Source organism: Oratosquilla oratoria, chromosome 29, assembly GCF_046742065.1.
Source record: "Oratosquilla oratoria isolate Oo_2021 chromosome 29, ASM4674206v1, whole genome shotgun sequence".
NCBI lineage: Eukaryota > Metazoa > Arthropoda > Malacostraca > Stomatopoda > Squillidae > Oratosquilla > Oratosquilla oratoria.
Genome location: NC_134805.1, coordinates 14,062,253 through 14,077,874, shown reverse-complemented (window position 1 = coordinate 14,077,874; position 15,622 = coordinate 14,062,253). Strand labels below are relative to the sequence as shown.

Sequence of the window (15,622 nt, the reverse complement as noted above, 5' to 3'; positions counted from 1 at the left end):
TGTCCAAATGTTGTTCCAGTGATTGACTTAAGTGCATTAAGTCTAGGTGTGCATTTGTTTTTTATGTTTGTGAGGTGTTGTTTGAAAGACATGGATGTATCGTATGTTACACCAAGAATTTTTGGTGTGTTTGTGTGTGGTATTAGAGTGTTGTTGATGTAGAGATGAGGTATGTATTTGTGTTCTTTTGTCCAGTTGGTGTTGGAGTTGGAGAGGGGGTTGGAGAGGGGGTTGAGAGATAGGGTTGGTGAAAGAGTATTGGGATGGTTTGGACACATGGAAAGAATGAGTGAAGAAAGACTAGTAAAAGAGGTGTGGAAGGCAGAGGTAAAATGAGAAAACATGCAGGGGCAACCGAGGATGAGATGGATGGATGAGGTAAAGGGGGCAATGGGAAAGAGGGGAATATCTATTGAAGAATGGGAGAAGACAGAAGATGTGGTGAATGGAGAATGGTTGTGTATGGATGATGCATGAGGTGGAGTAGATGGGGGATGGGGGTGAGGGAGTATGTGTGAAAAAAATCATTTGATGCAACCTGAAGGGATTTCTCCATCTTCTCTTTTTCTACATGAGGGGACAGAGAGGGGGGTCACAGATTTAAGGAAGCGGCCTTGCAGTGGATGTGTTGTGTCTTGTGATACTGCTACTGACCCAGGGCAGTGGGGAAGATGCAGGGATGACCCATCATCCAGGAGGAGCCAAAATAAGAGGGAGGGAGGGGGGTGAATGGGAATGGAGTACTGTATGTGGGGATGGAATGGGTGGGAGTGGATTATATACCTTTGTTTTTTGGCTACTTTCTTTGTAAGGGGGAAAAAGCCTTGGTATATGTATGTATAAAATTCTGAAGGACATGATTAATTTTTTAAATGAGAAAACATAGCTACACATTCTACCACTCAAATGTGAGAGATTACAAAATTAGAATGTTACATTACTGTCATGTTATACAATTGCTGTTCAAAGTATTACCATAATGAAGTTTCTTTACACACACATTCAAACCATTGACTTGGTTTTGTCTTACAGATCTTCAGCCTCTAGGAAACTGCCTATGGCAAACTACATAGTCAATCTGCTAAACTAATTAAATTTTTAGTTAATCTATTTGCAAAAATTTGGGATGGTTTGGACATATGGAAAGAATGAGTGAAAAGAGATTAGTAAAAGTGGTGTAGAAGGCAGAGGTAGAAGGAGTGATCATGAGGGGGCAACCAAGGATGAAATGGATGGATAGGGTAAAAGGGACATTGGGAAAGAGGGGAATGTCTGTTGAGGAAGGACAGGAGAAGACAGAAGATAGGGGTGAATGGAGAATGGTTGTGTATGGATGATGTTGTGATGCATGAGGGGGAGTGGGTGGGGATGGGAGTGAGGGTGTATGTGTGAAAAATAAATTGATGCAGCCTGAAGGGATTTCTCCCTATCTTCTCCATTTCCACATGAGGGGACAGAGAGGGAGGTCGCCAACTTGATGAAGTGGCTTTGCTGTGGATGTGCTTTGTCTTGCAATACTATTTCTGACCCAGGACAGTGAGGGAGATGCAAGGATGACCAGTCATCCAGGAGGAACCAAGATAAGAGGGAGGGAAGGGGGTGAATGGGAGTGGAGTACACTCATGCCTCGATTTAACGGACTAAAAGGGGGGAACACCGGTCCGATGTACTCAATTGTCCGAAGTTTCCGATACTACTGTATTTCAACGATTACATTACAAAAAAATGAGGAATGAATACAGTACAATACTTTTACTTAAGCACACTATTCAATCTGTTAGTGTAAATGCCTAGGATCTGGCCCAAAATTTTCACCCCATGAGTACCAAGTCCAAAATTTTCATCAACCGAATACTTCAGCGAATATTGGGTAAGTTGTTCCTTTTGTTTACGAATATCAGACACAATTTGTTTCTTTACTCCATATTCATCACACACCTGCTTCACTGACACTCCACTTTTCAACCTGTTAATCAACTCAAGCTTCTGTGATACTATTAAATTGACTCTTTTCCTCTTTTCTACAGGATGTACAGGTTCCATGGTTAAAAAAACCTGTTGAATTATTTCACAAACAACACACAAAACAGGGCCAAAAAGGCCGAAAAACACGGACCAAACAGCTCCACGTGTTCTGGCACAGTTATACACAAAGCGACCACAGGTCATCTGGTGGTCAACTGCGGAAACATCGGACCGCGTCCGGTCGCCCCGGACGATCCGGAAGCTACAGATTTTGTCCATTGCATCCGAAATCTGTTAAAGTGAGGTCCGTTAAATCGAGGTATGAGTGTATGTGGGGATGGAATGGGTGGGAGTGGATTTTATGCTTTTGTTTTTTGGCTACCTCACTTGTAAGGGGGAAAAGCCTTTGATATATGTATGTATTTGCAACAAATAAAAACACCTTCTTACCACAATATTCTTTTGTGAAGTTTGTCTTTACTGACTGCCCTTTTCCACCCATATTCCAAGGAGTAAAAGTGACATGATAAGTGATTGCACAGTTTAGGTTTTTGAAATCAGCCTGAAAAAATTGATATCCAACAAGACTTGCAACTACTGTCTGATTCCAGTGATGATTGTCACACTCTCGGATTCCCTGCAGAGTTGCATTAACTTTAATGTTGTCACTGTGGTACTGACTGCAGTTTCCATTGGCTTTCACTCTACACCAATGGGACGTACATGCAGTTATAGTTAAGCTGTTTTCAGGGGCTGTAAAAGATAAGAAAAAAAAATTAGTAAATACATGTATTTACCTAGTTGTATTTACCTAGTTGTATTTTACAGGAAGGGAAGCTATGCTCATGGTGTCTCGTCTTCATATCTCATTTTATCTAAACTTTTTAAATTCATGTATTGTTTTTGCACACACGACTTTCTCATCTAACTTGTTCCAAATGTCTATTATCCTGTGGGGAAAGCTGTTCTTTTTCAGATCTCTTCTATAACTGTCCTTCCTGATTTTCTTTTTCTGTGTCCTCTTGTATTTCTATCCCATTTTATTAGATAGTCTCTATCAATAGTTTCTATGGCTTTCATAATTCTAGAAATAGTTATCAAGTCTTCTCTCTCTCTTCTTTGCTCCAATGTCTGTAGCTCAAGTTTTTCTAGTCTCCCTTCATATGATAGTTCTGAGTGTTGGTGCCAATTTTGTAATTGCTCTTTGTATTCTTTCAAGTTTTGTTATACATTTTTTTCTTACTTGGTGACCATGTCATCGCTGCATATTCCAATCTTGGTCTTATCAAAGTGACTAGTATTTTTCTTCACTAGGTATGTAAATGCCACTTTGATTGTTCTTATTAAATTATAAGTTTCTCCAATTTTTTTTTTATATGTTTCTCAGGGGACACGTTATTCATAAAAATGACTCCCAAGTCCTTCTCATTTTCTACTTTTTTTTTATTTCTTCTTCTCCCAATTTATATGATCCCACTATTCTTTTTTTGCTTCTTCCAAATTCCATTATACTACACTTCTTAATATTGAATTCCATCTCCCACTTCCTACTCCATTCCCATATTTTATTGAGATCACTCTGTAGTGACTCACAATCTTCCTCAGTGTTCACTTTTTTCAACAATTTTGCATCATCCACAAAGAAGCTCATATAACTTTCAATTCCTTTATCCATATCATTAATATATAGAGCAAACATTATTGGGGCCAGAACTGTTCCTTGTGGAACCCCACTTATCACTTCATTCCAATCAGTGTTTGTCTCTTATCACTACTCTCATTTTTCTTTCATGCAAGACGTCTTCCATCCACTTCAGCAGTTTGTTCTGTATTCCTCCTGCAGTTTCTAATTTCTTAAGCAACTTCTTATGTGGCACCTTATCAAAAGCTTTTTTCAGGTCTAGAAATGCACAATCAGCCCATCCATCTCTTTCTTGTATTACATCTATTAGCCTTGAATAGAAACACATTAAGTTTGTGAAGCATGATCTTCCTTGTCTAAATCCAAAATGCCTCAGATTTAGTACATTGTTTTTTTTTTTAAATGCCTTACCCATCTACTTTTGATAATTCTTTCACAAAATTTAGCTATTGTACTTGTAAGAGAGACTGGTCTATAGTTAGTAGAGTCTTCCTTGTTTCCCCCTTTATACATTGGTACTATATTTGCTTTTTTCCAATCTTTTGGAACTTTCCCTTCTTTCAAGGAACTGTTGATTAGGCTATGTATTTTGTCTGTTAGTTCATTCCTGCATTCTCTCAAAATCCAGTTTGCTATTTCATCTGGTCCATACAATTTTCTGACATCAAGATTACTCGAGTGTTTCATTATTTCATTCCTTGATACTTCTATCTTTTTCATAGGGGGAACTCTCTCCTCCCATTCAATATCTCTAGGTTGTATGTTCTCCCATGTAAACACCGATTTAAAATGCTTGTTCATAATTTCTGCCATTTCTATTTCCTCTGTGCATTCAACTCCTCCTTGTCATAGTTGCTCTATTTCTTGTTGTTTTTCAGTTTGTTGTTTACAAATTTGTAAAATAGTTTTGGTTGATCTTTACATTTTTCTATGACATCTTTTTCATATTTTCTCTTTTCTTCTCTGCACACTTGTACATACTGTATCTTCCAGCTTAAAATGCGCATCGGGTTATAATGCGCACCCATGCACTTTGTTATCTCAGTACACAGATAGCGCGCACCGACGTATAATGCGCATGCCAGGAAAAGTCACTGGTGGCTATAGCTTGTGAACTGCATGTATGCGACTCCTACTTGCGTTGATCCATTGTTTTGTGGGAAATTTCAGCCATGAAAAGTTTATTGAATAGAATATGTACATGAAAATTTTTGGAATCTTACAGAAAAATGGTAATTTACTATCCGGAGGAAATAATTCATCTTACAAGTTTTTATCACAGTGTACAAGTTTTTATCACCGTATACAAGTTTTTATCGCCATGCAGCAACAAACTATGTTTCGGTTCATAAGTGTCTTTACTGAAGTGACGTTTATTTTAACAAACTCTCGCAAGAGGGTGTTTACTGTAGGCTAGATTGGCAATAGAACTGTCAATCTCGGCCCTGATCTAGCATATTCCGAGTGAGCTAAAACGACCAACGTTCATGATGTTGGTACCAGTGCTGTTTTACGGATCCCAAATATTTGAATAGACTACGATAATTAATGTTAGTAAAAATAAACCAATGAAATAACGGCGATTAATTACTTAGTATTATGTGAATGAGGTTACATGGAGAAGTATTTTTCATTGGCTAGAGCCACCGCTGGGAGATCTCTTGATTTGTCACTAAATTAAGTGTCAGTTTAAGCATCAATCAGGACACAACTAAGAAAAAGTCGGAACTACATGTACCGGTATATGACTCATGTTGTGCGTCCCTTATTACTTTGTAGCTTAAATAGTTTGTAGGAAATATGATCTAAAAAAAGTTTATTGAAAGTAAAATATACAGAAAAATTTCAGGATTTTTACAGAAAATGTTCATTTTATATCTTGAGAAAATAATTCGTCTTTACCATTTTTTATCTAATACTGAAATAAGACTGTTTCGTTTTAGCTTTGAACCTGCAATGACAGTGGTGAAATAGGACAGTCTCTCATCGAGGTGACGTTTAGTTAATATAACTCCCGAAAGAGGTGTTGTAGTCAGGTGTTTGACACGAGTTTATGAACGGCTGCAATGGAATTTGTACCATACCTAAAGTGAAGCAACAAAGCCAACATAAAAATTCAAACTAGGATGCTGTGAACATGGGCAAATATCATGAATATTGATCATGTTTCATGAAAAATAAGATTCAATAGATACCTACCTATACCAAATATCTATATAGCCCATGCTGGCGTATTCTTTCATGTCACCATGGCTGTTCTTCTTGTTCTCACGGAATGTCATGGAGAAGTGTGCCGTCCTGACTTTGTGACGGCCAACATCATCACGTTGTTGTGAAAAAAATTACACACACAGCCGCAGAATTTTTATCGTAGGCCGTAGATAATGCACACCACCGGATAACACGCACCCCCCATTTCTAGGCCCTTCCAACGGAAAAAAGTCAAGCACTATACGCCAGAAAATATGGTATTCATTTCTATAACTAGTATATATTATCCATTTTTCAGTTCTTTTGTCTTTTCTCCATTTCATCCAAGCTTTATCTCTTTTGTCTTTTAACTCCCTACATCTTTTGTTGTACCAGCACTTTACATATTCTTTTTCTTGCTTTTGTCTTGGGACATACTTTTTCACTCCTTCATAAAAAATTTGTCAAAATTATCCATTTCTCTTCTACTGCCGTTTCCTCCTTGTGTATTCTTTCCCAGTCTGCTTTTTGAAAGAATTCTCTTATCTTATCAAAATTTACTTTTCATACATCAATCTTCCCTTTCTATATTGTTAATTTTTTCATGCATGTGGTCACTTTTACTTATTGGTGTCTTATATTCAATCTTGTCCACTATTTCGGGTTCTGATGTGATTTATTAGGTCTAGTCTTGATGGCTCTTCCTCATTTCTATACCTAGTATTTTCTTGTATCCATTGTGTCATTGCATGTTCTATAATCATATCAAGCAGTACACCTCCCCATAGGTCGTCTCCACCCTTCACTGTCATCTCTTCCCAGCAGATTTCTTTACCATTAAAGTCACCCATTATAACTATTCTTCCTCCATCATCCATTACCTTATTTAGTGTTATCCTTGTGTTTTCTAACATATTCTTGTGTTCTCTCTCTTCCCACGAAGCTGTTTTAGGAGGCATATGATTTACCACAAACTTCCTGCTCATCTTGTCCCTGTCCTGTATTTCCATCATGATCATTTCGATTCTGTTCTATCCGTATGTAACATTCCTCACATTTATATTCTTCTTAGTCAGGATCATAACTCCACCACCTTGTTTTACTTCTCTTTCTCTAATCCAATAATTATACGTATCATGTCCTATACTGTTGGGGGGTAATGGACCTTTCAATTCCCACTAGTCAGGTTCCTTTTCCATCAGGTAATCATTCAGTTCATTCAAGCCTGTTATTGATCCATCTATATTTGTGAGGGACACTTTTTAATTTTCTGCTCCCTCCATCCTGTTTTCTGTTTTCCTTTCGTTTTTCTCTCCTATGAACCATTTCCTCACTTTCATATCCACTACTCTCCAATAGAATTTCTTTGACTCTGTTCTCGTTTTTTCCTTAGCTTCAATTCTTTTTGTTTTCTCTTCCTCTCTTTCCTCTTTATTCATCTCTTTTTATCCATACCTGTTTGTACTGATCACTTTCTGCTAGTTTTCCTGTTTTTTATAAGACCTTCTCTGCTGTCATTTGTGACCTAAATTTAACCTTAATTGGTCTGGTCTTGTCTATACTGAATTTCCCAAGTCGATGTATTTCTTCCATTTCTTTCCCTATGTCCAGTTCACCTTTTTGAAATATTCTTTGTTTCCTGTTCACTCTTTCTTTCTCCTCTCTTACTCGTGTAGTCCTATTTGGATTATGTTTCTCTTCCATTCCTAACATAATTATACATTTCTTTTTGTTTGCTAAGTCTCTTACTATATTCTCCATCTCTCTCATCACTTTAATAATTGTGTCCTTTGTGTGTTCCTTCATCTGTTGTTTCACTATATCTCTAAATTCAATTTTGCTATTTTCCTAAACCTTTTTCCAACCACTTACCTCTTTTTCTATGGACTCTTTATTCTCTTTATTATTTTTCTTTAATTCCTCATTCTCATCCTTTACTTCTTTTAACTGTCTTTTTTATTCTTCTATGTCTTTATCTAGGCTTTGGTTCTCCTTGTTTAGTTCTTCCAATTGATCAACTCTTTGTGTAATCAGTCCAAGTTGACTGAACCTAACCTCCCATTGTTCATTCATTTTTGTTAGTTTTTCCTCTAGACTTGCTATTCAGGGGAGGTTGTCATCTCTTCCCTCATTAAATCCATGAAAATAATTATCTCCACCTTCCATTGCACTGCTCTTATCTATATTTCTAATTTTTACATTTTTACTAATTTCTTCAACTTCACCTCTGTCATCTGCACATCTTTGGTTGACAATCCTTCTGACATCTGGGGCCCGTTCATCCCGTTCCTCATTTTCTTCTATTTTCCTCAGTAATCTCTTCTCTTCTCCTTTTTTCATCTTCCCACTGCACCATGAGTTTTCCCTTATCTACTATTACAATACAGGTACTCCCTCATTATTGAGATCCACGAAATTTTGTTTTTTCCGGAGTTTCAATCTTCGCTGTCACTTCAACTACATATGTATTTACCTAGTTGTATTTTACGGGATAAGAGCTATGCTTGTAGTGACCCGTTTCCATATCTCTCTACTTCCAGTTTATTCTTAAAATCATGTATAGTTTTGGCACTCACTGTTTCTCCATTTAGTTTGTTTCAGACATCAATCACTCTATGTGGGAAGCTATTCTTTTTCAGGTCTCTTCTGTGACTGTCCTTCTTTAGTTTCTTTTTGTGTGCTCTTGTTTCTCTTCTGTCCCACTTTAATGAGTAATCTCTATCGAGAATTTCCATCCCTTTCATAATTCTGTAAATGGTCAACAAATCACCGCTTTCTCTTCTCTATTCCAGTGTTGACAGATGTAATTTCTCCAATCTTTTTATGTATGTCAGATTTGACAGTGTAGGTACCATTTTTGTTGCTGCTCTTTGGATTCTTTCTAATTTTCTTATGTTCTTTTTTGTGCTAGGTGCCCACAGTGTTGCAGCATATTCTAGTTTAGGTCTTATCAGTGTAACCACTATTTTTTTAGGCCACTGTCATTGACCTTAATAAGTTAAAAGTCTCTCCAAATAATCTATTGACATGTTTATCAGGTGTCAAGTCACTTGAGATGATTACTCCCAGGTCCCTTTCTGAATCGACATTTTTGACTTCTTTGTTTTCAATTTTATATTGACCTGATACTCTATTTTTGCTTTTTCCAAATTCCATTATGCTATATTTCTTAATGTTGAAGTTCATTTCACATCTCTGACTCCATTCCTATATTTTGTCCAGGTCTTCTTGTAGGGATCTGCAATTTTCTTCTCTGCTTACTCTCTTGAGTAATTTGACATTGTCAGCAAAGAAGTTCATGTAACAATTTACTCCCTCATCCATATCATTTATATATATGGCAAACATTAAAGGAACCAATACAAAGTCTTGCGGGATGCCACTCTTCACATCTTCCCAGTTCGAATTTTTGTCTCCAAGTACCACTCTCATTTTTCTCCCAATTAAGAAATACTTCATCCATTCCAGCAGCTTACCTTATATTCCTCCGATTGTTTCAATTTTTCTTATTAATTTTTTATGTGATACTTTGTCAAAAGCCTTCTGCAAGTCCAAGAAGGTGCAATCTGCCCAGCCATTTCTTTCTTGTAATATCTCAATTAATCTCGAGTAAAAGCAAATTAGGTTTGTGGTACACGATCTTCCACTTCTAAAGCCAAATTGCTTAGGGTTTACTATTTCATTTTCTTCCAAGTGTTTGGTCCATTTGTTTCTGATGACTTTTTCACATATTTTTGCTACTGTGCTTGTAAGGGATACCAGTCTGAAGTTTGTAGGATCTTCCCTATTTCCTCTTTTATATATTGGTACTATGTTTGCACCTTTCCAATCTTGTGGTACCTTTCCCTCTTTGAGTGAGAAGTCTATTATCTTGTATAATTTCTATCAGTTCATCTATACACTCTTTCAGTATCCAATTTGCAATTCCATCCAGTCCATGCGATTTCCTGTTACCTTTATTTCTTTCATTATGGGTGATCTTTCTTGTTGTCCATCTTCCCAAAATTGTGAGCTCTCAATTGTAAAAACAGATCCATTATAACAGAGGATCCCTCGTTATAACGGATGAAAATGCATTATAGCGAGGGTTTGTCCAGTCAGATTTTTTTTGTCCATTATATCTGATATCCGGTATATCAAAATCTGTTATATCGAGGGTTTACTGTAGATAGGGAGAGATCTTGGGCTTAGTTCCTCAGGGCTGCACCTCCTATGGAGGTGAGGGGATTCACATGTTTTGAAAATTGGAAATTCATATTAACATAGCTACAACTGTAGTGATATCATATTACAAGAATAATACAAAACAGATAGTTAATCAATACATACCTTTTGGTCTTGTCTGAAATGATTTGCAGTCCATTTCTCCAGTACCTCCTGTGTTACTAGCATTTACACATATTTTATACTTTTGATTGGGCAACAAATTATAAACCTCTTTTGGGTCTTGGTCAACAGTAAAATTAAATTCCTTTGAAACATATGCTGGTACATCTCGACAAGTGTTCTGACCATCACTCTGATGAAAGATAAAGAGGAATTCATTAATAGGACCCATGCTAAATGCATCCAATTATTTTATTACTCCACATATGTGATGTATTGTATATCAACTAATCAATCCTTTCAATGCAAATATCAATTGTTATGTTTTGTGTAAGATAATTCTAAGCAGTTTCATTCAGTGTTGACATAAATATCTACTACAAAATATTAGGAACAACTTATCACCATCATAGATCATAAGCTCTAGAAAAGTATTGTATGACATATTCTTTCCAAGGTTAATCATCAATCAACCAGTCAGTCCATTGCCCCTGGGCTCTGTTGCAGAAGACCTGCATCCTTCAGGTTACTGCAGGTGGATTCATGAGTCACTCAGGGAAGATATATTGTGCTGTTGTCTGGGGGTTGTTAGTGTAGGTTGCTGCAGCATGAAGTGTTCTGTGTCTTCTGTGTAGTGACTATATCTGGGACACTTGGCATCTGTGGTGTCGTGTGTCAAGTTTCGTGGTGTGTCATGACGTGTTACAATAATACAAAGAGACACAGGTGTGGCACCATAAGCCACATCCTAGCAAGAGCCTTAATTGCTTACCATCCTTAATGAAGATGTGTATGTATGTTGAATTTGACCACTACTAGTTATCTTATGCTAGATAATGAGATGCAGGATTGTTAACATAGGTACATCGATTACACACTGACACAATGTGTTAAAGAAAATACTAGATTTAGACAAAACAAAGAACCATCAAGACTAGATTTTATATTCACCTCTGAACCTGAAATAGTGGAAGAAATAAACTATAAAACACCAATTGGAAAGAGTGATCACATACTAATAGGGATCAAACTTAAGGAACAAAATGTGGTAAGAAGGAACGAGAAACATAGAGAAGGAAGATTAATGTACAACAAAACTGACTTTGTAAAACTTAGAAAAAAAAATTCAAAATGCCTGTTGGGAAAAATTTGCAAATGATGAAACAAAGATGGAAGAGAAATGGAACATTTTCAAAGAAATATATAAAGAAGGAACAGATAAATATGTGCCTAAGCAGAAACAGAAAAGGGAGTACATAAAGTGCTGGTATAATAAAAAGTGTAGCAATGGTAAAAATAGAAGAGACAAAGCTTGGAAAAGATGGAAAAGAGACAAAAAAGAGACTAAATGGCAAACATACATCAAACTGAGAAATGAATACATAGACATACGAAGAGAGGAAAAAAGAAACTATGAAAAAGATATAATAGCAAAATGCAAAGATCAACCTAAACTATTTTACAGATATGTAAACAACAAACTTAAAGACAAACACAAAATAGTGAAACTGCATGAAGGAAATAAAGAATACACAGAAGATGTAGAAATGGCTGAAGTAATGACCAGACACTTTAAGTCTGTATTTACAATTGAAAGCTCACAATTGTGGGATGATAGTCACCAAGAAGGATCCCCTAAAATGAAAAAAAACAAACAAAAAAAATGGTGACACAGAAAGAAATAAGGGACCAAATAAGGAAACTCGATGTTAGAAAGTCACATGGGCCAGACGGAATAGCGAACTTGATATTAAAAGAATGCATAGACGAACTCACAGATAAAATACACAAGCTTATTGACTTCTCACTCAAAGAAGGAAAAGTACAAGACTGGAAAAATGCTAATATTGTAGCAATATATATGGGAGGAAATAAAGAAAATCCAACAAATTATAGACTGGTATCCCTTACAAGCACAATTGCAAAAATATGCAAAAGAGTTATCAAAAATAAATGGACTAAACACTTGGAAGAGAACAAAATATTAAACCCCAACCAATTTGGATTTAGAAGTGGAAGATCATGTACTACAAACTTAATATGCTTTTACTCAAGATTGCTAGACATACTACAAGAAAGAGATGGCTGGGCAGATTGTGCCTTCCTTGACCTACAAAAGGCTTTTGACAAAGTACCACACAAGAATACTAAGAAAAAATTAATCAACAGGTTTCTATACAAAGAAAATTATTGGAATGGATGAAAAACTTCTTGGAAGGAAGAAAAATGAGAGTGATACTTAGAAAAAAGAACTCAAAATGGGTAAACATGATAAGTGGAGTACCCCAAGGCTCTATGTTGGCTCTGATAATGTTTGCTATTTATATAAACAAAATGGATGAAGGAACTGATAGCTATATAAACTTTGCAGATAATGCAAAACTACTGAAGAGAGTGAGTAACGAAGATTGCAGATCTTTTCAGGGAGATCTAGACATTGTCTAGAATTGGAATAAAAAGAACAAAGTGAATTTCAACATTAGAAAATGTAGTATAATGGAATTTGGAAAAAGCAAAAATTGAATATTCGGTCAATACAAAATTGGAACAAAACAAGTTACAAAAGTAAACTCAGAAAGAGACCCAGGAGTAATCATTTCAAATGACATGGCACCAGACAAACATGTAAACAAAATAGTTGGAGTAACCTACAACTTAATAGGATCAATGAAAGTGGCCTTTGACTACATGGATGAGGAAATGGTAAAGAAAATCCTAGTTACACTGATATGACCAAAATTAGAGTATGCAGTGCCACTATGGACACCCAGTACAAAAAAAAAAAAAAAAAAAAAAAAAAAAAAAAAAAAAAAAAAAAAAAAAAAAAAAAAAAAAAAAAAAAAAAAAAAAAAAAAAAAAAAAAAAAAAAAAAAAAATAGAAAGAATTCAAAGAGCACTAACAAAGATGGCACCGACACATAACATTTTGACATACGAACAAAGATTGGACAAACTAAACTTACTAACTCTGGAGCAAAGAAGAGAGGCAATATGATAACCATCTAGAGAATTATGAAAGGGATGGAAATCCTTGACAGGGATGATCTACTTAAATGGGACAGAAGAAATACATGGGACACAAGAAGAAACTTAAGAAGGACAGTTACAGAAGAGATCTGAAAAAGAATAGCTTTCCATAAAGAGTGATAGATATATGGAATAAATTAAAAGAGAAAACAGCGAATGCTAAAACCATACATGAATTTAAGAACTGGATGTGGAAAGATACAACTGTGGGTCTTCATGAGCATAGCTCTTCTCCTGCAAAATACAACTAGGTAGATACATACAGGAAGGTTTAATGTAGTAGCCCATTTGTAAAATAAGACTTATTGACCCACTGCCGGAGAATGAGATAAGATGGACAGTAAATCTGTATATCTTGACCACTATCTATGGTCCTCTTCAACAGAAGAGGACCATAACTTGAGTATGCAGCATCACTTTGGACACCCAGTACCAAAAAGAATATTAAAAAACTAGAAAGAATACAAGGAGCAATAACCAAACTACCACCGACTCTCGCCGAACTAACATATGAGCAAAGACTGTCCAAATTGAATCTGCCAACTTTGGAACAAAGAAGAGAAAGAGGAGATTTGCTGACTATCTACAGAATAATGAAAGGAATGGCAGTTTTAGACAGGAACAACTTGTTAGTGTGGGAAAACGGTAAAACGAGAGGACACGGAAAAAAACTGAAAAAGGACAGTTATAGAAAAAACTTGAAAAGGAACAATTTCCCACACAGAGCGATAAATACATGGAACAAATTAGACAACAAAACAGTATGTGCAAACACTATTCAAGATTTTAAGATAAAACTTGATGTGAAGAGATACAGACAGGTCACCACGAGCATAGCTCCCCTCCCGTATATTACAACTAGGTAAATACAGATAGTGGTTGAAATATACATCATTCTGCTAAAGATGACCAAAGATAGTGGTTGAAATATACAGATTTTCTGTCCACCTTATCTCATTCTCCGACAATGGGTCAATAAGTCTCATAGGTACATACATATATATATACCAGAGGCTTTTTCCCCCTTATAAGGGAGGTAACCAAAAAACAAAGGCATAAAAACCATTCCCACCCATTCCATCCCTAACATACTCCACTCCCCTCCACCCTCTTCCCTCCCTCTTATCTTGGTACAGTACCTCCTGGATGACAGGTCATCCCTGCATCTCACCCACTGCCCTGCATCAGAAGCAGTGTCGCAAGACACAGCAAATTCACAGCAAGGCCTCTTCATTAAATCAGCGACCCCCCCCCCTCTCTCCGTCCCCTCATGCAGAAAAGGAGAAGATGGGGAGAAATCCCTTTGGGCTACATCAATTTATTTCTCATGCATACTCCCTCACCCCCCATCCCCCACCCACTCCACTTCATGCATCACAGCATCATCCATACACAACCATTCTCCATTCACCCCTATCTTCTGTCCTCTCCAATCCTTCATCAACACATTCCCCTCTTTCCCAATTCCCCCTTTACTCCATCCATCTCATCCTTGGTCAACCCCTCATGTTCATTCCTTCCACCTCTGCCTTCCACACCTCTTTCACTAGTCTTTCTTCACTCATTCTTTCCATGTGTCCAAATCATCTTAATACCCTTTCCACCCCTGTTCTCCTCCTCACCTCCTCATTTTTCACTCTATCTAGCCTAGTAACACCTATCATACTTCTCAGGCACCTCATCTCAAACACATTCAAACTCCTCCTCTCTTATGTTCCATGTTTCTGCCCCATACAGTGCTGTCGACACAATCATTCCTTCATACAATCTCCTCTTAGCATCCATTCCCAAAAACCTATTCCTCATTACACTTTTTAATCCACCAAGGCATTTACTTACTTCTCTCAATCCACATTCTACCTCCAGCTCCACTCCCTTTCCCACCACATTCGCACCCAAGTATATATGTGCCATTATGAGCAGTAATGGGGCTTTGTCCATAATTCTATGTATCTCCATTTTTACATATATTTTGTCTTAAGCCCGTTTCCCCCTGGAAAGGGTATCAGTTTCGTTTTCTGTAATGTTTTATTTTTAAGTGTATTCCGAACAGAGACTATTTCTGTTTATTTTCCAAAATTTCTGTAAGTTGTCTGCAAGCTGTGTTGCAAGATAACGTCCCATTATTTGTACGATGTTGCCTTTAATTTAGAATAAGATTAAGTCGTGTGAAGACTTTTGCCGTTTGTGACGTCACGACTGACTACTAGGCCTTCAGTTGGGTCTAAAAACTCAAAGTGGTCACACCCTTTTTTCACGGCTAACTCAGTAAAATGTTTTTGAGCCAAAATCTGTTATCTTAGAGTAGCTGTATGTTCGTAATGAATTAGTCTTAAGCTGCGCATAAATTATGTTCAGATTCTTTGTAATTCTTTTTTTTTTTTTTATGTTTGGCTTGTAGCTGCGTTAGTAACTAGTGCCGTTCCATGTTTTCAGTTTTCACCTACTCCTCTACTCCCTAAGTTACAATGG

The 15,622-nt window shown here is 36.7% G+C and overlaps 1 protein-coding gene across 5 annotated transcripts in view; it reads right to left on the bottom strand.

Moving 5' to 3' along the window:
- The window catches only part of LOC143040605 (uncharacterized), a 535,837-nt gene that overhangs the window by 224,459 nt on the left and 295,756 nt on the right, over nt 1-15,622 (bottom strand). For all 5 annotated transcript variants that reach the window (XM_076211732.1, XM_076211736.1, XM_076211735.1 and 2 more), the window contains 2 exons: nt 10,127-10,316; nt 2,416-2,718 (listed from right to left, as the gene is read on the bottom strand). In XM_076211732.1, the coding sequence (XP_076067847.1) occupies nt 2,416-2,718; nt 10,127-10,316 (493 nt within the window). The remainder of the gene's footprint in view (nt 1-2,415; nt 2,719-10,126; nt 10,317-15,622) is intronic.